The sequence below is a fragment of the Amblyomma mixtum genome, chromosome 5 (genome assembly GCF_055824585.1).
Source record: "Amblyomma mixtum isolate Tamu chromosome 5, ASM5582458v1, whole genome shotgun sequence".
NCBI classification, from domain to species: Eukaryota; Metazoa; Arthropoda; class Arachnida; order Ixodida; family Ixodidae; genus Amblyomma; species Amblyomma mixtum.
In genome coordinates this window covers 667,549-690,717 of record NC_143016.1, presented here as the reverse complement: position 1 = coordinate 690,717, position 23,169 = coordinate 667,549, and the positions used below count along the sequence as shown (strand labels likewise).

At 48.8% G+C, this 23,169-nt stretch overlaps 1 protein-coding gene and 1 long non-coding RNA gene across 2 annotated transcripts; both read left to right on the top strand.

Annotated features, from left to right (window-relative positions):
- Positions 1-1,190, top strand: LOC149341073 (uncharacterized). Its single transcript, XR_016282625.1, has 3 exons — positions 1-126; positions 475-518; positions 1,006-1,190. It is a non-coding gene; the product is annotated as an uncharacterized LOC149341073 (long non-coding RNA).
- A 1,367-nt stretch (positions 1,191-2,557) lies between these two features.
- Positions 2,558-20,557, top strand: LOC149341072 (sodium channel protein para-like). The gene is made up of 10 exons (XM_089542832.1): positions 2,558-2,845; positions 3,987-4,106; positions 7,464-7,724; positions 8,824-9,018; positions 9,744-9,931; positions 10,633-10,859; positions 17,720-17,975; positions 19,158-19,362; positions 19,437-19,646; positions 19,800-20,557. Exons 1-10 carry the CDS (start codon positions 2,558-2,560, stop codon positions 20,157-20,159), a joined length of 2,310 nt encoding a protein of 769 aa, XP_089398958.1. The 3' UTR covers positions 20,160-20,557.
- Positions 20,558-23,169: the final 2,612 nt, after the last annotated feature.

Below are 23,169 nucleotides of genomic sequence, written 5' to 3'. Positions count from 1 at the left end.
TTCGGAGTTTAACATTATTTATTTCTGTTTCTCATCTTGGCGCAGAATTCGCCCGGAGAGATCCTTTTCGAGAAGATGGTGTGCCGCTGCAAGTGCTGGTGCAAGACGACGTGGGATAAATTGTGGGTATGTTTCGCTTCTTGCGAAAGCAGTACGAGGCGATGGCTCAAAAGCAAGCCACTTTCTTTCTTCGGCTCTCACCAAAGCGAAGGCGTTTCGTAATTGTAGACGGTAGTTGTGACACGAGTTTTGCGGCAACACTTTGGTTCACTTGCCCAAGGTTCATTTATCTCTCTGTAGCTGGCTGCCCTACAATACTCTGAATGACCTGGAAGCTTAAGTAGAGTGAGCTATGGTTATATTCCCAACTTGCTCATAAAGACAAATCTAATAGATTAACGCAGTCAGCAAGGCGAGCCTTTGTGTCGCAAGAAAACACTTGCACGAATTTGTCGTTCTTTGGCCTGTTCGCAGAAACCTTGCACGGAATGGGTCTGCGCACTTCCCACATCAGAAAGGTGAGTGGCGCAATCTTTCATCTGGGCTTAGCTTTGGTTTCGCTGTCAGGTTTGAGCCCAGATCCAATCTGTAGGTGCATAAAACAGTCATTTATCCCCCATTTATATATTAACAACACCTCCTATTCATTCGACCACCAGAAACGGGCAGAATGTCGTGCAGTCTCATGCCACTTCAGGTACGTAGTGGTACACTATACACGCCAGTCGGCCGATTGTGTTCTAAAGTGTATGGGTGTTCCCGATTGTGTTAAAAACTGTTCTGTTTGTTGGCATTGACCATGAAAACACCATCGAGGAGACAAAGAGGGTGCAGTGTTATTCCCGCCTTCATTCAACAGTGAACATAAGAGCGAGTGTCGTCGTTCTCGTTGTTAAATGGATGAGTATGCTTGTGCCAGCAGCACGTCTTTCAGTGAAAACCAACTCGCCCAGGCAGCTGGTGACTCTTACAGAAATGATATCTGTCCTCGGCTGATCTACGCAGGTCTCGGGGACTGGCGGGTTACGCCTGGCTAGCAGCTCAGCGCCGAGCACAAGCCCTTACAGGCCACCGTGCGTTCCGGCTGCTCGTGGCCCTCCTCATCGTGCTCAGCAGCATCGTGCTGGTGAGGGACCAAGGCCCCAGTCTTCCGCTTCATTTCTGAGAGCGTGTGCCCGGGAGAGCCAGTGGGGGCTGCTGTCCAGCTGTACTGACAGTGTGATCCGCAGTCGTTCGTTTCGTATGACTGTCAGATGTTCTGCAGCGCCCCCTGCATCCTTCGATGCATGTCACTAGCTTCACAGATCTATCATCGTCTTGCAGCGAAACCGCTTGCTTGATGAGAACGCTTCAGTCCCTGCCACCATAAACTTATCACATGGGTCTACGTGACGTGTCTGCTTACATGAGGTTCTGCTTTACTCTCCGATGAGCCTTACGAGATCCCAACGGCGGCATCCATATCAATGTTGGGAATTCAACGCCCTTGACTGTGTGTAAGAGAACAGGCTAGATTCCATGTTTGGTATTCATTTATCGTCATTTATTACCCTAGAATCGTTCTGCGCACCTTAGGTGCGCTACTGCGTAATGGCTTTTTCGAATTGCCGGGCGCACCCGTGAAAGGATCTACAAAGGTAGGCTTTTGGCCAGTTGGTCCGGTATACAGTGTATTATTGCACCTGAAATGTATGGCTGCAGTTAGCACCAACACCAATTTGGTCTCTCTGTTTGATACCACTCCAAGGAGTAGAATCTGCGCTCATTGATAACTCAAGTGCAATATCGCGCGAATTTACAGAACTTTCTTGCATATTCAGATGCGCACTATTCTTGAAATTTTGAAATTGAGGTGATATGGGTGCCGGCTCACTCGGGGAATCCGGGAAACGAGGCGGCCCACAACATGGCTCGAGGTTTCGTCAACCGAGTCGGTGGGTCGTCCGTATCTATGGATTACTCCAAGGAGGCGCTGGCATCTTTTTATGATATTACAACTCATTACAAATTGAAAAGACACAAATTTTCACCACCTGACAAAACGTTGGATAAGGCACAAGAGACCACCTGGAGGAGACTCCAAACGAGGTCCTTTCTTACCCCCTATCTATCACCAAAAATGTACTCGGATGACTATAACCCCGAGTGCAGGTTATGTGGCGAAACAACCACGTATGACCACATACTACGGCAATGTAAAGAAGAACCTCCACCGGAGGATCTTATCCGAATTCCTTCTCTTGAGCGATGGGAGGCCGCGCTGGTCAGCTCGGACCCGGGCATTCAAGCAATGGCCACCGAGTGGGCCGCTCAGGTCGCCGCCAGTCATGGTTTAGTGGCCTTCTAGCGCGGACCGTCTGCATATGCATTTTTGACGGAATAAATGTTTTCCAATCCAATCTTGAAATTTTCATGTTCCTGACAAAAACGCATTTGTTAGTTGCTCTTTGTTTCCCAGAAGGTCTGCATCTGGTGTCGCTTTCAGCTTTGGGAAACAAAAAGCAACAAACAAATGTAACAGCTACTCCCACAAGGCATTGCCATAAGGCGCTGCCACATGGCGCTGCCACAATGTGCTGCCACCAGGCGCCAGGCTCTGCTGCGCCAGGCAGGAAGGCAACTGTCTCGGAGTCACAGCGCTGTGCATGTTGTCGACCAAGGCTTGATGCGCGCACAGTGCCTGGACGGGGGGCGACGGACGTCCAAGGTGCGTGGTCGACTGGAGCTGGCGAGCTCGCTGCTCACCGTGCTGCTCAGCGTGGACGTGGCCCTGGTGCTGGTCGCCAAGGGACCGCACGCCTACTTCTCCTCCGGATGGCATCTGCTCGACTTCTGCGTTCAGTCGGTATGCACGCATACGTACACAACGGGAGATGTTGCCTCCTGGGTCAAAGGTCACCCTCGAGGATCTACTGACCAACTACTGGCGTGCTAATTGGTTGTGTGGCCTTACCGCTTCTGAATTTTAGGAGAGAGCGGAGCTTCGACGCTGCACAACGCTTGTCTAATATTAGGCTTGTTTTGAAAGCTGTAGAGCTGTCGCAGCAAATAAGGAGCGAAATTCGCTACACTGATCTGTCATTTCATGGAAACATAGTGTTACTGACCGGAACTGTTGGGTCGATGAATCAAAATAAACGGCGCACGATACCATGCAGTGCGCCGCTAATCGTGGACAGATCTTGCATGCGACCGCCGTCGTGATTTCGGCCTCATATTAACTGACGCCAGCTGTAACTGCTATGTGCCGCGCTCTTTTCGTGATGCGGAATTTGCTGGCATGATTTCAGTAGTATTGCTTTTTCCTGGCATCAAAGAAAAAGGGGGAACAAGTGGGGGTATTAACAGAGGTGTCGTTGCAGCGTTTTAAAAGGATGTTCGAATAGTAGCACCAACAGCGGCAAAAAATCTCGCACACGAGCAATAGAACGTTTCGCCCCTTCGCGCATTCACGACGGGTGTATGAAACGGGCGATGGGTGATTAACTCCTGTTAGTCGGCCGTCACATAGAGTTTGAAAAAATTGCCGCGACTAGTGGCACCGAGAAAGTAGAAAAAAATCTCGCTAGTCGTGTAATTTTATGGCGTGAGTCGCTATACGGAGCGCACCAACAGCCATCGCGTGGATCAAGTCCCTGGAGTGTCGGGGATCGAAGCAGCGAGGAGAGAAAGATAAGATAACGAAGAGGGGCGGCGATAAGAGAAAGAGGGAGGGAAGCTATTACCAACAGAGAGAGTGAAAGGGGATGAGAAAACGCAGGAGAGAAAGAAGGAGCGAGGAATAATAAAGTCAATTCCTGTAAACACCCTAGATAAAAGAACTCTCGCATCTGAAGAAAAAGCCTGTATAGGCCGGTCACAGTAATTACCAAAAGTGTGTACTAACTGTATGAAGTTCTTCGGTGTAGTTTTTTTTTTTGTCGTAATGATCGGCTGTGACTTGCAAGGTTGAAAGCGACGGCACCTTGTTGCGGCATTGCTCGCAGACTTCGCTCCTCTACGAGGTGCTCGACGTGGTGGGCGTGCAGAGCTCGGTGACCGACGTGCTGCGCGCCACCAGGGCGCTGAGGCCGGTGCGCATCGTCTCCCTCCTGCCAGGAATGAAGGTGCGCCCCCTGTGGTCTGTAGCCGGGGCTGCTTGCTCATGTCTGGTCGACCCTGCGGTGTTCCAGAGTATAAACCAAACGCGATCGTGTACCCAATCAGTTAACCACCCAATCAGCCATTTTACAACTCAGCCGCTTAGTCATGAAATCAATCAACCGTAATCAACAGCGTACAAATAAAACCAATGTGTCTATCAGTCAATTAGTTTTTCGATCATTAGTATGAAAGGTGTTTCGATCACTTGGATCGGCAACAGACAAATCGATCAGTCGGAGAAAGAATGAGTCAGCACTGACTAATCAATATAGTGCGGCTAGCGAGAGCAATTTTCGTCACGGAGAACCCAATGCATTCCTGAGCGTTTTATTGCGCTTGCTTTTTAGCGAAGGAGAGCTGCTTCTTGGGTTAAAATGGTACGTGACACGGCTTTGTAGGTGCTCGCGCCTTTATGCGTGCTGCTATTTTCAATCGTGTATTTGTTTTTATCGCTTGCCGTGAAGATTGAACTATTTCTCCGAACTGTAACTGCGACCAACGAGTAGTGTAGCTTACGCACGCTTACGAGTATAAGCAGGAGCCCGTCGCATAAACAGTAGCCACTAGCATTCGTCAGTCGCCGCCAATCGCTCTTGTAGCTTTCTCCGCCTCCGAGTTTTTTTTCTTATGCGATCAGGAGTTCGCTTGACAAGCAGTTTCATTTCGAGCTTTTTGTTTTGTTTTGCGATGCTCCATTGTTATTTGCAAGTGACAGCATGCCATTGAGGGGTACCCAGACACCGCTGTCCACGCCAGCTAATTAATACCGAGCCTCTAATAGCGCACGATGACGCAAAGGAAAGCGAATCCGAGTGACGCTAGCGTGCTAAAAGATCAAGACATGCATATAAGTTCCGTCGGTCTCTTTTAGGAATGTCGACAGTAAAAATAGTCTACCCTCTATAAATATATTTATAGTATTCACGAGACAGATCGCTCGACAAGGACATTAATAAGCTTTCAGTGGTGGCGTCAGCAAAAAGATTACCGTATACATTCATGTAAGGGCCATGCTCGTGCAAAGACCGGTAATTAGCGAAAAAAGCTGGGCGAGTTGGTATATGTAAATGTATGGCAGACAACAGTGCTCGTCTCGATCTGTTTCTCCCTTTCAGTCCGTGTTTCACCGCGATGTTGTCTGGCATGAATAAAGACCGCTACCACAACGTGGCACCTAAAAATTTTGATTTAACAAAGTTGGCAAATATCTCCAATTTTCCTTGCGCGGCATGACCTACAGAGAGCCACAGACGACAAAATAATCTAGCCTTATAATAACATGGCGGTACGATTAATTTACACATAGTTTTCGATATTGAAGCGAGAAGAAAAGCCGGCGAGACGAAATCCATCTTGCACCGACGGCCGCGGGCATCATGCGCGAATCGTCACTCCAAAGCGCCAGAGCGTTATTGCTGTCGAGTGGTAAATCCCATCACCAAATCCATCCCAAACACACAAACATCTACGGATTTATTTCTTATTCGGAATGAAGTGCGTTGGCAGTAGTGTCCACCGATCGTCATAAAATCCGAAATTTCATCGCGTTATGCGCCACCCTTTACATTTAGATGATGAATTATAACCAGTTAGCATTTTTATTCCATTATCACTAGATGTGTTTTCTTTTTTTCGTTGTATTTGTGGTTTAACTGTTTGCTATGGGTATTTATTGCCTGTTCATATCCCCTTTTTATGTAATACGCTCAATAGTGATGGCCTTTAAGTGTATATTGAATGAATGAATGAATGAATGAATGAATGAATGAATGAATGAATGAATGAATGAATGAATGAATGAATGAATGAATGAATGAATGAATGAATGAATGAATGAATGATGTCGCCCCTCCCTCCCCGCGTAAAATTTGTTTTAAATATTAGTCGCACGAACGAGCTGCGCGTAATATGGGTTCCACTGCAGTCTGAAACGTTGGGCGTAAACATTCCGGTTTCGTGTAGGGCTCACCCTATCAAAATATCAACAAAATATTGGGGCCCTTACACGAGTCTGTGTGATGTTGCTGCAAAAAGCCAGCGGGTGTTTTACTGCGTTTGCAGTATAGGCCTCTTTAGGCGAGGAACCCGTGATGCCTCCTCCAGGAACCCACTGGTAAAAGTGTATCTCCAACCAACCAGCCTCCACCTACCCCCGATCCACCCATCCACGCCCACCCACTGCCCTCCAGAAGTTTGTACCCACCAGAACTATCCACCCACTAATAGTCCACTCTACAGCGGAGAGAAAAAGCGACGGCGAAATCAAATTGAAAGAGGCATTGGGAAGGCTGTCAGTGTAAAGACTAAATGTACAACCAATATTGCCAACGCATATTTATCGCATGGCATAGTATGATAGCCTGCGCATTTTTAGTTCACGCATGCGCATTAAAGCAGGCAGTGGCGTTGACGACAACAGAAATAAACCTTTTGTTCACCGGCCCAGCGCTGGAAATTGCAAGGGTTTCGACTATACTTGATATAGTCTTCGCGGTTCCATGATAACACACGCATCTTCATATAAATATTTAGGTATTAGCTTTACACAGGATTTCTCTTGGACCACTCACATAATGAACATAACCAACGAAGCTAACCGTGTTCTTGGTTATTTAAAGCGTAACTTGCGTTTGGCACCTGCTTCCGTAAAACTGTCCGCCTATTTAACTCTTGTCCGTCCTAAACTTGAATATTCATGCTCAATCTGGGACCCCCAACAAATTAACCTAGCCAAAACCCTTGAGTGCGTCCAGAGCCGTGCGATAAGATTCGTATATTCTGATTACTCATATCATGCGAGCGTAACAGCATTGAAAACAAAAGCTAACCTCCCTAGCCTTGAATCCCGTCGAAACATAGCCAGACTCTGCCTTTTCCACAAGTTTTATCATTCGCATTTCAGCCAATCCGTTATCATCCCTGCATACCGCCTTTCACTTCGCATCAGTCATCCGAAAGCTGTTCATACACCTCGAGCATCTACTTCTGCGCACCTAAAATCATTCTTCGCCCAGACCGCAAGAGACTGGAACGACCTCCCCGCTGAAGCTTTCATCCATCCTGGCCTAGAATACTTCAAATCATTCATCAATGATTTTTTTTTCAATGATATGTATGCCCACCCCTCATGTAATGCCCCTAGTGGGCCTTTGAGGTACTAATAAATAAATATATATATAAAAAAAGCAGCATCAGCGTGGAGGCATTTATACGACGTGTGGCACGTGCCTTGCAGCGGTCGTTGCCTATAGCATATATACAATATAGCAGCAAAAGCAACGACACGTGATGCTTATGCGACGTTGGTGGTGGGTATGCAGCTGCTGGTGGACGCGCTGGCCTCGTCGGTGCCGTCCATCGGCAACGTGCTCGTGGTGTGCGCCTTCATCTGGGTCATCTTCGGCGTGGTGGGCGTGAGCATGTTCGCGGGCCGCCTGTGGCGCTGCCTCGACTCTCGGGGCCAGGTGGTCGACCCGGCGCTGGTGCCCGACCGCGCCACCTGCCACATGCTGGGCTTCGCCTGGACCAACCAGCACGTGCACTTCGACAACCTCGCCGAGGCCTCGCTCGCGCTGCTACAGGCACGGCGGTCACGTTATTCGCACACACTCTACATAATAATCGATGTTTATTTATTCATTTACACATACCATACAGGCCTCCGGAGAGGCACTGTGTAAGGGGAGTTCAAATACAAAAGTTTGGGTAAAATAGGTTAGAAATAAAAAGCATAGTTAAAGTGCAGCAAAACAGACAAAAACAAGTGAGTTCAGATAATAACATATCGCATGATAATAACACATCGTTATCAAAATTGTAAGCCATAAAAAATTTCATAACAGCACATTTTCTTCACCTGAGAAGATTTGGGAGAGCTTGACACCCTTCGCTCGTTTCTGTGGGCTGACGCTCCTGTAGGTGTTATTTGAAATCGTTACGTTGATCTAAATCTACTCCAGTATGGGAGATTCACTTGACCGCATTGGTCACGAATATCTTGTACGTCGAGTTGTTGATCAACTTGGCCTCAACTCGCCATTTGCTAATCATCGTCTTTACCTGTGCTGGTAGGTCGACTGAAGTAGCCTGGCGGTGAGGCTGGGTTCGATGAATTGCACCAGCAAAAAAAAATTTCAAAATACGACTGCCAGTAAAGGCTGTGCAGCTCTTGTAGCACTGTAGCTGTACATGGCTGCGTCCAGGGTTAGTTAATGGTAATCATTTCGCTCGTACCGCGGACTTCGCACAAGCTCGATCGGAATAAAAATGAGGCACAAGTGAACACATCATCTACATTGTAATTCGAGGAGAAAGAGTCTTTTAAAAGCCTTTTTAGTTCTAATCAAGACACTATAGCACTTTTATTTAACCTGTTGTACGTAACGTTCGTCTTATGTGTCGATCCAAAAAACGCCGATCCATCTGCAGCTTGGCGCCTATTGTCGTTGATCCTCTCTGCATATGCTCTCGCAAAGCTTTTGTCTCATGCCCATATTGAAGACCACACCCCATGGCTGATCAGGCGCATGAGTCGATGTGCCACTATAGTTGTGCAACTGTGGTTGCCGTGCCACCATACTGTTGCGCGACAACGCATGCAGTCTCAGGAAACACCACTTTGTTCAATGGTGCCCGTGTTGTACTCTGCTGTGTGAGACGCGCCCATCGCCTACTTCACAGGTGGCGACATTCGAGGGCTGGATCGAGGTGGTGGAGAACGTGATGGACATTGAGGGCGTCGACCGGCAGCCTCGGCCGGAGGCCAACATGTGGTCGCTGCTGTACTTCGCCATCTTCCTGGTTATCGGCGCGTTCCTCGTATTCAACCTATTCGTCGGCGTCGTCATTGACAACTTCTACGCCAAGAAGCGTCAGGTCAGCCTCCCGCCGGGCTGCACCGACACTCGCGAACCTTTTTCCGTTTTTACCAAGCGCACGCAAAAGGAAGAGTGCGCAGTTTAGCCGAGAACAATAAACATGAGTCATAGCCAGTACGCACGTGTGCACGCGGAATTGCAAAGTGGGCTTGGTTAGGAGATCATAGGTGGAGTGCATTAAACGTACCACCACCTAGGTATCTCAGCCACCAAAGTAACAGTACTTTGGTGGACGGCCATCTTCGTGGACGGCTAACTTTGTTTTCAAGATGGGGACGATAATACACAGCGGGATAATACACAGGCGGGTTGCACCTTGTACTGCACACACTACACTTTCAGCACATTCAGTTGTATACATTATGTTTGGCTCAGGAATGAACTCGGGTTATAACTTCGTAGCTGAAATCAGGAAGGCGAAACAATAGGATGAACGTGTGATGTGGAGAAAAGAAGGCCGATTGTTTCTTAGCGCAACAGAGTGGATTTCAAGAGGAGTTAAATGCAGGCAGGAGGTGACGAAGAGTCAGTCGGGCGGATGAGATAAAGTAGTCTGCGGAATAAGGTGACCGCGGCTCACGCAGGACAGGGTTTCTTCGAGATATATGAGAGAGGCGTTTTTCTTCAAGCGGGCGTAGCTGGTCTGACGGTAATGATTTTAGTTGTCTGCATAAAAAGATCATAGTTGTCGAAGTGTATGTCTACGCAAGCAGCGGATGAAAGACGAGAGAAAACAGAAGGGTTGTCGCATCGCAGCTCGAAGAGGACCGGTCGGAGCCGACAGCCAGCGAGGCCCAGCGCCGCTACGCGGCCTCTCTGCGGCGCCTGCTCGCCCAGAGGCCCGTCAGCCTGGTGGCCAGGCCGGTCGGCAAAGTGCGGGGCTTCCTCTACGATGTCGCCGCCAGCAGAGAGTGAGTCCTCTTCATCTAGAGCTTCTCAGGAGGTCGCGTGTCCGACCAGGGTCGCTGAGGTCGCATTCCAATTCAAAAACGTCTTCCTGCTGGTACATAGGTGCACGTCAAGGAACACAATAATAACTCCTAATAAATCCGGAGCACATACGGCTTGTCTTTCCCACAGTGTTTCCCCGGAAATAAGAATTCATTACTGAAAACGTTGGTAGTTAGACAAAAGTTTGAACCAAGTATGAGTGACCCACTACTACTCGAAACTGAGCAAATAAGGCAAACCCACCAAAGATTTCACTGGGGCCAAGATTGAGGTTAAAGGAGGATTTTGTGAAGAGGAATGAGCATCAATTGCACTTAATATTTTTAGATACCATTCCGCTTTCCTTGTCACAGATGAGGCGAGGGTATTCGGGAAGTGGAAAATTTCAGTGCACTAAGTTACTGTTTCCCTGTTCTTATGGGTACCGGGACAGTGAAATAAAAGCGTGTCGACACCTTCTTCGGTCGCCAGCAGCGAAGCAAAGCGGAGCTTAGTGGCCAGCGGCGAGCCTGAATGGGCAAATCCGTTACGGAGATCCTACAGAGCGTCGGAAGTCTGTTTGCGCGCTGGGCAGGCAGGCAGAGAGCTTGTTGACACGTCGCCTCGCGCGCTTCCGGCGGAGGCACACAAAATTAGGCGAGGCCCTTCCGTTGTCTCGCAGGCTTGCCGTGGCGTCGGCGGCGCTGGCTTTGCTCAACGGCGCGCTGCTGGCGTCCGAGCGCCACGAGTGGAACGGCCGGCAGCGGTCGGCGCTGGGCCGTGCGCACCTCGTCTTCTTGGGGGCGCACGCGGCCGAGCTGCTCCTTCGGGTGGCCGCCGCGGGCGCTGCCTTCTTCGCCGCCAAGTGGAACCAGTTCGAGCTGTGTGCGCTGGCGCTCTCCCTGCTCGGTCAGTAAACACGCCACGACGGATCACTTTTGATGCCTTGCGTAAAAGGGCGGTACACGACATCATCGACAGCGCAGTGTTGTGAGTCGGAAACGGCGAGGCTGCCACTGGGTGCCGTATCTGACTTTTATTTGTTTATTGATTAAATAATCTGCATTTAAAAAGACAACAGTATAAATTTATATGCCTGTCTTCGTGATGGCAGCTGTAGCCTCGGGGTTATTCAGGTAGAACTGAAAGAAGAATAATAATAAGAAGAAGGAGGTGGAAAAGCGAAAGGTAAACACGGGCATCGATTGCAGGTCCCGTTTGGACATCAACAACTAGCGTCATCTCCGACCAGGCTTCGTTTTGCTGCGAATTCGTCATCCTCTTCATAGGAAATACATTTGTGCGTGAGCTGTCATCTCTGATAAAGGGGGGGGGGGGGGGGGGGGGAGAGAATTAACTTCTATTCGCACCAGTAAAAAATGACTGGGGAGAAGGCTTTAGCCTAAACTCCTATTCATTCGCATGACTTTCGGCCCTTGGGACTCGGCGGCGGTCAGGGTGAGACCGATTACTTTGCGTTGCTCTTCTGCTTCGTGGTTGAGTAATAAGGCTTCCCAGGATTCTACATTTCTATTCGGGTCGTTATAGGATGGGCAGGTCCAGATCATGCGAGCTAGATCTGAAATGCTATTGCAGTCATACAAGGGGAAACATTTTTCATGAGTGGCATTGCATTTTTGAGTTGCGCAACACTGCTCACACATACGCAACATACGACACGAAGGGGCGAGAGATTTAATGTAACGTTTACGAGTTATTAGGCCAAGAAAATGGCTTCGAAGGGTTTCCTAAGGAGGCGCGGCGGTTATCTTTGAAGCTTTAACGCGCAGTGTCGAAATTGAGTTGGAGGAGCGAGGGGCGAGAGGGACATATGGACGAGCATGCCGCCCCACCCCGCCACTCATGTTCTAGTATTTGCAACCCGGCCACTTATTCGTATTTATGCAAAAAAAGAAAGCGACAGCTAAAAGGGTTGTTTCGATGTTGCGGCGAGCGCTTCGTTTTTATACATCGTATAGACGATCATTACACATCCGGGGCACGTCGCCAGACGTTAGCAATTTCGGACAGGGGAGCCGGGCGATCACGTTTCGCCCGATGAGTGAAGGACTCTATGGCCGGTGGCGCGTCGCATTTGGCTGACCGTTATTAGCGCTTGCCTCTGGCGCGGCCCGCCCAAAGGCAAACCAGCTGCCACTTGGCTGTCACGCGAGGACACCGGGGCCAAGTTCGTCGCGCGATGCCGGCGACTGCAGCGCTTTCGCTTCTTTGACTCGCTAATTATAGCATACTGTGCTTTCATTTGACTTCGTTAATCCGTCCCAGTATTGTTACCGCACGATTAAGATGAACGAATGAGCAGTGGATAGTCAGGTTAGAGTGAGGAAAATGTTACCAGTGTAATCAAGCGCCTGTACCTTGACGGTTTGCGATTTCGGAGCGCCACCCAATCACACCAAACGGGCTACATCATTTCGTTTCTAGCAGGTGTGTCCAAACTGTCGTAATGAGTGAATGCCGTGTCGTTTCCAATCGCACAGCCTGGCAGAGAAGGCTCCGCTTGGATGCGCGAAACCGTGAGCCCGACGATGGGCTTCTCCCTGGTATGCGCACTTGGTATAAAAGCTTCGGGAACCTAGTTAGCTGCGAAATAACTGAACTTCGTTGCAACCACAGTGTGCAAACTTGAATTTTGACATGTAGCCCAGGGGGGCCCGCGCACTTTTGACCATCAAGGTAAACCAGATGAGGAGAGAGGTGGCATTGAAAGGTGACTAATTGTGCCCGAACGAGCTGGTCAGCCGGATATCGTGGCCCTGTTTCATCATTATTGGCCTAAACATGTTTCGCAATGCTTATAGTTTTCTGTATACCTGTCGAAAGGTTTCTGCTCACGCTAGCTATAGGTTCACCGTGCTTCCAGAACCATCGTTGCTCGCGCTGTAATACAAGTGTATCCTTCGCGTACCTTCCTGCAATGCTTGTTGGAGTTAGCGACTCTTGCGAACACTGCAACGTGAGGGGGGTGCGGTGACTGGGCACCGCACCAGCACACAGGCGCGTCTAGTAATCGCTGATGGAACATTTTGCGGGAGCATGGACGCCATAATTTCCGCCCGACAATTCGTTTCCGTCGGGCGCTCCCGTTCCGGAAAGCGAAACATTACGCCGTGATGATATTATACATTATGATCGATCGCATCGATTTCTGATTACCGGCACGGAGGGAAGCACAAAAGGAAAGAAAAAAAAAGAGGCGCTGCATGAGTGGCTGAACGGGCGGCGGAGTCAGGGAGGCACTCAGTGGAGTTTATCCACTGAGACTGTTTTGTTTTGCTGGGGAACCACGCAGCGCCTCGTCGAAGCCGTAAACGCGTTCAGAGGCATTACGCCAATTTATTTATTTATTTATTTATTTATTTATTTATTTATTTATTTATTTATTTATTTATTTATTTATTTATTTATTTATTTATTTCATACTGCACGCCGTGAGGCCCAAGCAGGAGGGGATTACAGAAACAGATCACAAATTGAGCAATAATAGCAAAATGCGAACAGAACACGAGCAGCGGGAAATGACATGGCAAGGCAAAAAACAAGCTAACAAAACAAGCTTTATACGTATAGCAAATATAGCACGTATAGCACTTATAGCACGTATAGCACTTATAGCACTTATAGCACTTATAGCACTTATAGCAAAGTTGGCTATACGTTGCGAGCGACGTTGCGAGCGACAAGGCAGTTGTCGCGCGTTCGTGCATTGTTGCAGAGACGAAATCGCCATTACCCGCTGAATTATAATAACGTTGCAAAAAAAAAAAAAGACCTGGGACATTGATTGCGCCATTCATCACTGCATCCATTGAGCTGGCCGAGGTCCTTCTTTGCCGACAAAAAGTTGTCACCGCCTCGCAACGTACATTATTGCCTCGGGAACCACTTAGGACGTGCCAAGGAGAGCAATTCTCATAATTTTAATAAACGGTAACAAGTTTCGATGAGCTGCTAGACCACTGTGGCGACTCGTATCGCGCGACACTGGCATCTGGCCCTGCGAAGCGAACAAAGAAGCCGTATACCCTTAAATTTGTATTCAAGGTAACAACAGCGCCTGGGAGTGCATTGTTCGGTGTGTGTGGGTAATTATGAACAAAATGCAGCAATGACACCAATACCAGTGGCAACTGCAATTGTAATGCAACAACGAACCTGGATACTAGCACATGGACGTTTCGGGCCACTAGAACGCGCTACGTTTGCGTCCGATTGCTTCGCCTCTCACCGACCTATTCCTGAATGAACGCAACTTTCGACGCGGCTGTATACACAGGCCCCAGACTAAGCGGGGAGCGCAATCAGGGGCTGCGCCCATTCAACCGCCTCCTTTCGCTCTTCTCGGACGACGATAGCCGCGCGGTGGAGAGGGGGGGGAGCGTCCTTCGGGCCACAACGCCGGACAGCAGCAGCGCACAAGCGCTCTGTCGCTTCAATATTTATGGTCGCTCGCGGCGGCTGTCATTACACAGATCGATCACGGCGCGGCCAGGTGTGTGCTCCAGTGGTCCCCCCCCCCCCCCCCCCCCCTTCCCGGCGGCAGTGGCCGTCAAAGTGACGTCGATCGCCGCCACGTGATTCGTGTCGGCTTGGATCGGGTTGATCTTGCTCGCCGCCCAGGCTCAACTGCCACGCCGTGTGGCGAATGAGAGCCTCTCCAGCGTCGCTGACTGCTGCCTCAAGCGTCCGGAATTCCTCATAGTTGCGCATCTTTGCTATTAAAGAGTGGCAAGCTTTCTAGACGTAATTCTCAATGATAAAAAAAAAACACCAATGAAAAAGAGTAGCGACGGATGTCTCGCTGGACATTGACGCTTGCCATATTGCGCGGACGCAAGATCCCCCCATATGATGCGTCGTTTTGAGTTTAATTCGTTCCGAAAGCCTGTTTTCATATGTAAAATCTACGAGGGTTATGCCCTGGGTCAGCCATCAACGTATCAGAGACGTCGTCGAATATTCGACGAGCTAAACAAGTAAAGAAAAACATCTAGTACAATGCCCCAAATTATTAAAAGACGCTGAGTCGAATTCAAACAACTTCAGTGCAGTCAAAATAAAGTGAACTGAAGCCAAAGAAGCGCACGCTCAAGAACCCCAGGTGGTCGAAATTATACGGAGCCCTCCACTATGGCGTCCTTCACAGCCTGAGTCGCTTTCGGACGTTAAAGCTCATAGAAAGGAAAAAACTGAACCGAAACAGTATAATACAGTAAAAATAAATATTCTCGTCGTCTTTCACAAGCAGAAGATTACATAGTTAGTTCGCACAAAACGAGGATAACTTACACGGGGTCGTGCCTCAGAGGCCCATAGTTTATATTACGGAATAAATCGATGATTCATTTCTCTTACTTTATTGTTATTTAAAAAACAATTTTCGAGACTACCAACTTAACTCTGGAAAGCACTGATATGCAATCGGGAAAGAGAAGTGCATTTCTTGCATCACAGTTCCCTCCGTGGCGAATACCGGTCTCTCAGCGCGCTGATGCACTGCCTCGGCGAGCACGCGTAAAGAAGCGCACGGGGTCACGCTGCTCAGGTCGCGCTCAATCCGGGGGAGGACACGTTTTATGAGCCTTCGGAATGGTCGCAACCCGAGATCACGTCGTCACGAAACGGTGCGCGTTCCTCCACCTTGCCGGCGACTTGAGAGCAAGCAACAAATTTAAATAAAACCACCACTTTCTTTTAAATTGACTGGGATACGAGCGAGGGGTTCCTCGGAATGGCCGCCACTATGGTAATCTCCTGAAACCCACGCCGCGCGCTGCGTTCCTTTCGTGATGCTTCGAATTCCGGCCTTTGCGTGACCAAATTCTTCGGGGGGAGCCCAATTTTTGAACCGAACCGGTTATCTTGTGTCATTTAATCGCGCGCGCACAAAGAAAAGAAAACACGCAATCACGGGATCAAAGAGCAGCGGTCTTGGAAAGCCCTTCAGTCGTTTCTGTTTTTATTAAGCAGTGAACACGCTCAGATGGCAGAAGGAAAAGTGGGCGCGCGTGATTTCTCTGCTGGCATGCCAGATCCCGCTAGGAATCTCCGTGAAATATTCGGAATTCGCACGCACTTCAGCTCGTCCCGATAGCCCCTTCTGGCAATCGCTTGAAGCAATACTGGGAAAAGTAACTTCTCTCTTGGGGCTGCACCGCTTATCCACGACACCAATGTCACGAAGAGAATGTGCTGCTTGAAGTATTAACGCGACAGCGTTAAAGGGAAAGTGGCGTTGTAGATGTAGGTGTGAGCGAAATATCCGGATTGGTCGAGGAAGTGGCTACGTCACACAGCGCTCCTTGTCTTGTTCGCGCTGTTTTAAGAATGGTCACACGTGCAGTGGTGGATTTCAAAAAGTGGTTAACACATTAGAAAACTGATGACTAGAAGGCCGCAACATTACTCATCATTAGGATGTGTACGTATCGGAAAAGTGCATTTTGGTGAAAAGAAAATTGGGCTAGTTACGAATCAAACCCTTGACCGTTGGATTTCCAGTCAGACACTCTACGCCTAGGCCATGCATTGATGATTTTTTTTTTGTTGCTTATTGTAAAGCATTTCTTTATTGTCTTTACAGCTTGGTTTAATCGGGTTGTTACTTTTATGTCGTGTGTTGTTTCACGTAAGAGGAAATAGTGGCCGTGTCTGCGTGGGCAAGAGGAACCGCTGACGGGATCCATAAACGCTGCAGTGTCATATCCTTAAAGGTGGAGCCCCCAATTGTGTTCCCAGATCTGTTTTTTTTTTAGAGTGTAACAGATAAAATTACTATGAATCGAAGTTGAAAGACAGACAATTGCGTGTTCTCTAATATTTCGAAGCATCAGCTATATGACTGTTTGCAAGAAAATCAGCTTCGTGTGAAATAATTCCAGATATCTAAGATTTCATCATGGAGTCTGACCTTCGTATCCCACAGCAGCACACGAAGCCCCAGAAGCAGATGACAGTGGGTGCTGATTATGTAGAAGTGCCACTAAAGAAGGCATGTTGATGGTCTCTATTCGGTTGGTTTCCTGTTTGGGAAAGGTTAGTGCACTTCAACAAGAGAAGGCCACAGAAGACCCTTCCGTTATCTGCGGTCTCAAATAATTCTGCCATGAACTTCGTCTCCCAATGAAGTCATTCCTTTATGCTTTGCAAAGTATCAGTGATTATAAGCTTCTTTAGTATATACACTCTAAGCATAAAGGAGTAAAAAGTCACTCTGTCCTCTAGCACACTTCCTTTTGCCTCCCATATAGAAGTATTCGTGTTTAGAGCGCATTTGAGCGAACACTTCATCTCCCAGCCCTTGTCTATTCTTATATTGTTCTGATACTCCTTGTTAAGCAATACTCTGTTCTTTGAACCTAACCAGCATTTTCGGTGCCTCTTTTTTTGCGCTGCGCCTTTTACGCGCGAGAAAGAGCCACCTTTCTGTACAAGGAAAAGTCACAGTACGAACTTTGTTCTTCCCCGTGTGCGTGAAGACAGACCCTACGTCTAGCCTTAGCAAGAAGCTGCCCTCTCTTCAAGACTTTCCATTTTCGTGATGACGCTACATGTGAATCCTAGAATTGTAATGTTTCTTTACTTATTATTTCTAGCTTACATTTCTCTTCTGTGTTCACATTTTTTCTGACTTTCTGACACGCAATCCGCGAGCGCGCTGTTTGAACTTATCATTTCGTTGGCCCTTTTGCTACGGTCTCAAACGAGAATAGAAGAACTGAATAAATAAATTCTCTCGTTGAACGCAGGCGCCGTGGCCCTGCTGTCGGGCGTGTCCCCCTCGCGGCCCGAGTGGGTCCTGCTGCGCGGCATGCGCACCCTGGCCGTGCTGCGCGTCTTCCGCAGCCTGGTGTCGGTGCGCGGCGTGCGCCAGCTGGTGCTCATCTTCGCCGCCTCGGTGCCCGCCTTCATCAACATCGCGCTGCTCCTCTTCCTCGTCATGTTCGTGTACGCCGTGCTGGGCGTCTCGCTCTTCGGACACCTGCGCTCCGACGACAGCTACAGGTGAAACAACGCCGACACGCGAACACCTCGTCCCGAACATCAGTGTCTCCCTTTTGGGAAGCTCTTCGCACGAGTCGAGAGCCCTGCGTGTTCTACGTCCAGATATTTCCCCCCACTTCTCACAGAAAACTTAATTGACTGGGGGACCGGTGGGGAGGCCGTTAGGCCGAGTCTGACAACGCCTCTCCCCAAGTAAATTTGTGAACATATACATACCCTTTTCTTCTTAAACTGCGTGACTGAATTCTGTGTCACCTTCGGAAGCTTAATTCCGTTGCGCAGCGCTTTTGATTCATTTTTTTTTACCTCCCACGCCCTGTCGTTTAAACAGAGGAACTGATATCCTCGAGCGTTATAGCGACCGTCTTGTCCGTACGAGTGCCTATCTGTCATCTTCGTTTTCTTCGCAGTGTTTCTATAAGCTCTACAATTTCTTGGCCGCAAGCACGACAGCACTTAAGTAAAAAGAACTGGCGCTCGCGCTTCGAAGTGGAGCCGCAGAAAAAGGAGCTATAGTCGTTTTTTTTTTTCGTAACGATTACTGCCGCGCTGCTGCTTTAACAGCGCATTTGTACCAATCGCCCAGTAAGCCAGGCTTAGCCCGCACAGATTGTGCCGTCGCCAGAAATAATGAACATAAATCTGCTGCTAGAAAAGAAATGTCTGGATGGCATAAAAAAGGAAAAAAATCATTCCTAGATAACTTCTGTTGAGCTCATGAAGTTGGCAACGCGATATGCAAACCGTATTAAGTAGTTGGCTTTATTTGGTAGTGTTAAAATTCTTACCCCTCGGACTAGACCTCAGTCCTGCGTTGCAAATGGCTCGTGGAAAAACTCGTTCCGCCACCGCCGATTCTTTTGACCTCGTGGCCGAGAAGAAGCGCTGACTTCAGGGGTTTCTCCAGGAATAGAAATTAGGGATAGCGTCTAAATATCTAGGGGGGATGTTGAGGATAGAGGACAAATCGTAGTGATTTGTAATTGTTTTTATTTGTGTCGTTGATATGCCGCGTAGGATTAGCAAAGTTTTTGACCCTAACACTGGTCACAAAGATCATTAAAATTTCTCATCGTGTGTAAAAAAAAACTGGTTACGAATTACAGGGGTGCGTTCAGGAAAACAAGGGGGTGTGTACACTCCCTTTTGGGGTTGTGTAGGGAAGTACTGGTTGGCATGCAGTGGCCTGGTGAACTTCGGTCAGCTGTGGCGCGCGCTCTTGCTGCTCTTCCGGCTGTCCACGTCGAGCGCGTGGAACGAGGTCCTCGTGTGGCTGCTGCCCGCCGGAAAGGGGCTCGCGGTCGCCTACCTCGTCTCCTACCTGTTCATCTCAAACTTCATCATCTTCAACTCGTACGTCGCCGTGCTGCTGGCCGGATACGAGCAGGTACGCTACACATGCAACCGACCTCCAGGGGTCGTCCATGCACGTGCGCTCCACTTAGGCGTGGTATCCTGCAGGCCCTCAACACAGAGCTGAGCGGCCTGTCGGACGCCGACATGGTGGACTTCGCGAGCGCCTGGGCGCGACTGGACGTGGCTGCCCGTCGTACGCTGCCGTTGTGTGCCCTGCCGACTCTGCTGGATTCGCTGCCGCGACCTCTGCGGCTGCCTCGGCCCAACATGCTGGCGCTTGCCATCATGGACGTACCTCTGCTCTCCGGCGACAGGGTAACCTTGCTCGTGGACTTATGGGAGAGTGACTTCACTTGTCAAATGTCTCGTAGCACGGTACAAGACAACTTTGCTCGATCATGCAGTTGTAGGAAGCGTGCTCGCGGTTCCAAGACGAAGCCTGCAGTTTCCGTGCTGCGGTGTGCGCAGGTCCACTACGTGCATCTGCTGCAGTCGCTGCTCCGCGTGCGCATGAACATGTACGAGCCGCTGTGCGAGCCCCTGCTGCGCAGCTTGGAGGCGGACGCCGCGGCCGCCTATCCGGAACTGCGGCGCCCAGACATGCGCCCCATATCGGGAACCATGCAGCGGCAGCAGCAACAGCGCGCCGCGCACATCCTCGCCGAGTTCTTCGTGCGCGGCTGCGAGCGACTGCGGTTGGAGCGCGCCGCTCGCACCCTGCAGAGGGCGTTCCGGGCGCACCGGCTGAGACGCACAGCCACGCTGGCCAACCGACTGCAGCCCTTCCCGCTATTCCTGATCACCCGCACCAACCTGCAGTACTGGTGAGGGCTATACAAGGCCCTCGGGAGATCCGACCGGGTGCGCTGGTGGACAGTCGTCGGTGGCCGGGAGGTTCTCTGTCTGTGCAGAGACGGACTGGCAGCTGTGCGAGCACCTTCTACACTTGTGCTCTTACTGGAAGCTCCGTACACTTTTGCTGAACTCTGCTAATGATTAGTTTTAATATTCATTCCTTGATACAGACTATGCCATTTTAGCGCCGGACTGCCATAGCTCTCTTGTTCGTTCCGTCCGTCACGCGACTGTGCTGCGGCCATGGCTTGCGTGGCCGCCTTTGTTTCATTAATTTTCTCAGTTCCATTAGGTTGAGTTGCAAATATTCTATAATATTTTGTAAGTATTGTATTTCATTTATTATTTTCGCCACGCAAATAGTTGTTTGTTTTCCGTTATTAAAGTGACAAAACAGAGTTCAACTTTGGCTCATTTTTTTTTTGTCTGTCCTCTTTACCATTTCTTGCGCTCCATTGAGCTCTCTCTCATGGTCACTGCGCCACCGATCGTGCTGAAAAAACGTAGGTCGTAATCTAAGCCCATGTTTTTATTTCCTGGAAGGTGCATAAACTGTTAAACTCGTTCTTTTTCATGAATGTCAAGGGGTTCAAGACTATCGGCTCTGTGCAAATAAAGCCAAGGCTTTGCTCACTCCATGTCTTTTTTTATATCGCTGTCACTTTGAGTGTATGCTTGCGCTGTTGGCATGATCAGAGAAGCAATAAACTCGCGAGGAACTGACAAGAATATTTTGATTCTTTCCGTCACTTAGAAATCAAGGCGGAAGCATTGCAGCAGCGAGTTCCTTCTTACGATAAGGAGCTTTAAAAATCTATCGGCAAATAAAATGCGAAATTACACTTTACGACAGCGATACGCGTAAAAGTAAGTCAAGGTCGCGCTGAGAGGCTACATGTCGTTCAGAAATATCGTTTTGCCAATACCTCTAGTAGTGCTCGCCGACTAGATATATGTGCCAGCTTTTGCTCGAGTCTGAGTCGCGTGACACCGGTGTCGAGTGTACAGTCAGACCGGAATGAAATGCGCACACACATACGCCGTACTTTCCTACTTCCTTTACAGCCGGATATATTCCGGATATTCTTTTACAACCGCTTCATGAGTACGTACTTGAGTAGACCTTTTACCTTGAAACATGAACCAGGCTAGCTGTACACTGCAGCTAAAGTACATAGGTAGAATATTTTTTTTTTTGTTCACAGAGGCTGTCCGCTTTTCATTCCGTCCTGACTGTACATCATAGACTTGCTTTTAACTGCATAAGCTTCGGTTCTCTGTTCTATTCAATCAAGAATTTTTTACTTTTTCACATTTTCTCTAATCCTTTGTTGTCATCCATAGATTGTCTCACGCTCTGTTCCCGCTTTCGACGGATAAATTTGTAGCTGATAAGCTATTTGCATTCACTCGTTACCTCCTCCTATTTGCTGCTGATGCGCATTACGTCATATCGGGACATGATGTATAGTTCGTTTTTGTTTTTGACGTGCGTGCAAAATTAACTAAAACAGAAGGTCTTCGCTCCACCGGAACCTTTTGACGCAGAAATGCAGGGTGCCGATATTTTGCGCGATGTTTCGCGAAACGTTGTGCGTTGTGCTTGGACATTTCGCGAAGTTGTTCTAGTTTCGCTAACCGCTCCTAACTCGTTGAGACGTTATACAACGTTAGGCATGCTAAAGGCAATGTTTTGGGCTGACTTCACCTCCGCGACACCATTAGGGTAAAACGCGACTGTGTGGTCAGCGTGGTGGTAAGAATCTATTGTTCGCACGTTTAAATTCAAACCTTATCTATCCTCTGTTTTTTTTTTTTTTACTGCTAATAAAACCACAGCTCGCAACGCAGAAGCATAGGCTGAAGCACGAAACGAATAGTGTTTCCTCGAGAGACACTTTTATTTGGTTCCTCCGAATACCTACTCTGCATACATGTTTCCGATCTCGTGGTCAGCACCTGAGGCTTATAAACTGTAGCAGCACTGAACATCTATCTGCCTGTTTTTTTATGCATGTTGACAGTCATATTATTAGTTCGCCTCTGCATCTCCTAATGCGGTTTGGACTACTGCATAAACTTGTCCTCTTCGTACGACTGCACGGTGCTTCTTGTCCATAGTCGCTAAATGTGAAGATGCAGCGGCTACCAAAACGCCTCCATCCAGCTCAGCTGTGCCTTCCATCATGAAAAGCGACGTTATGGCATAGACTGCAAGTGAACGCAATGGACGATTTCCAAAAGTCGCGTGATAGCTGAAGGCATTCTGGGAATTGTCACTTAGTCGTCCGCTGCCCGTGTGACACCATCGTCTTCGGTGCCGCTAGCTGTTCACGTGGCACTATGTAATTAAGCACAGTTACTTGACAGTTACCAGCGGGCGAGCTCAGATTCCGGACACGATCTTGAAAACTACGAGGTGGAGGCCAGGAATGCATTTTTGCGTTAAAATAACCACACAATTTTCTTGAAAACTACGAGGTGGAGGCCAGTAATGCATTTTTGCGTTAAAAATAAATACACAATTTTCTAACTTTACCCTCCGGCATCACTCGGTGCCGTGAGCGGCTAGGTTGCAAGACCTGAGCGGCCAGAGACGGCCCAGCCCACAGGAGCCTTTTTTAGAAGGCCATAATAATAATTAAACCTTTCACTGTATGAGGGTCTGTGCGTCAGTGGAGCGCTTTCGTCCTCAATCCTTCGGCTCTACCCCTCGCATTGCTTTGGTCTAGTTGACGCGCAATAGTCTTCATAGCGAAACTTGGGTGCCCTTTATCGTCTCCTGCTGCGCATTATTGTGGGTATTATGATCCTCGAAGCGTGGCTGTACGTCTGAGCCTTTTTACACAGTTTGTATGCCGGCCACGAGAAAGTGCAGGTGGTATTTGGATTGCACCGTGTACAGTTTTCGAAAAAAGTAAAGATCCTAAGGGATCGGCTTCCGAGCCGTCTAGTGGGGGTTTTGTAACATCCGTAAAAGTCT

What these genes read in the sequence shown, in the direction of transcription:
- LOC149341072 (XM_089542832.1), top strand. Translation starts at nt 2,558, where the DNA reads ATGGCGCTGCCACAATGTGCTGCCACCAGGCGCCAGGCTCTGCTGCGC. An exon ending in TCGACTTCTGCGTTCAGTCG is followed by an intron (nt 2,846 to 3,986) that starts GTATGCACGCAT and finishes CATTGCTCGCAG; the next exon opens with ACTTCGCTCCTCTACGAGGT. An exon ending in CCCTCCTGCCAGGAATGAAG is followed by an intron (nt 4,107 to 7,463) that starts GTGCGCCCCCTG and finishes GTGGGTATGCAG; the next exon opens with CTGCTGGTGGACGCGCTGGC.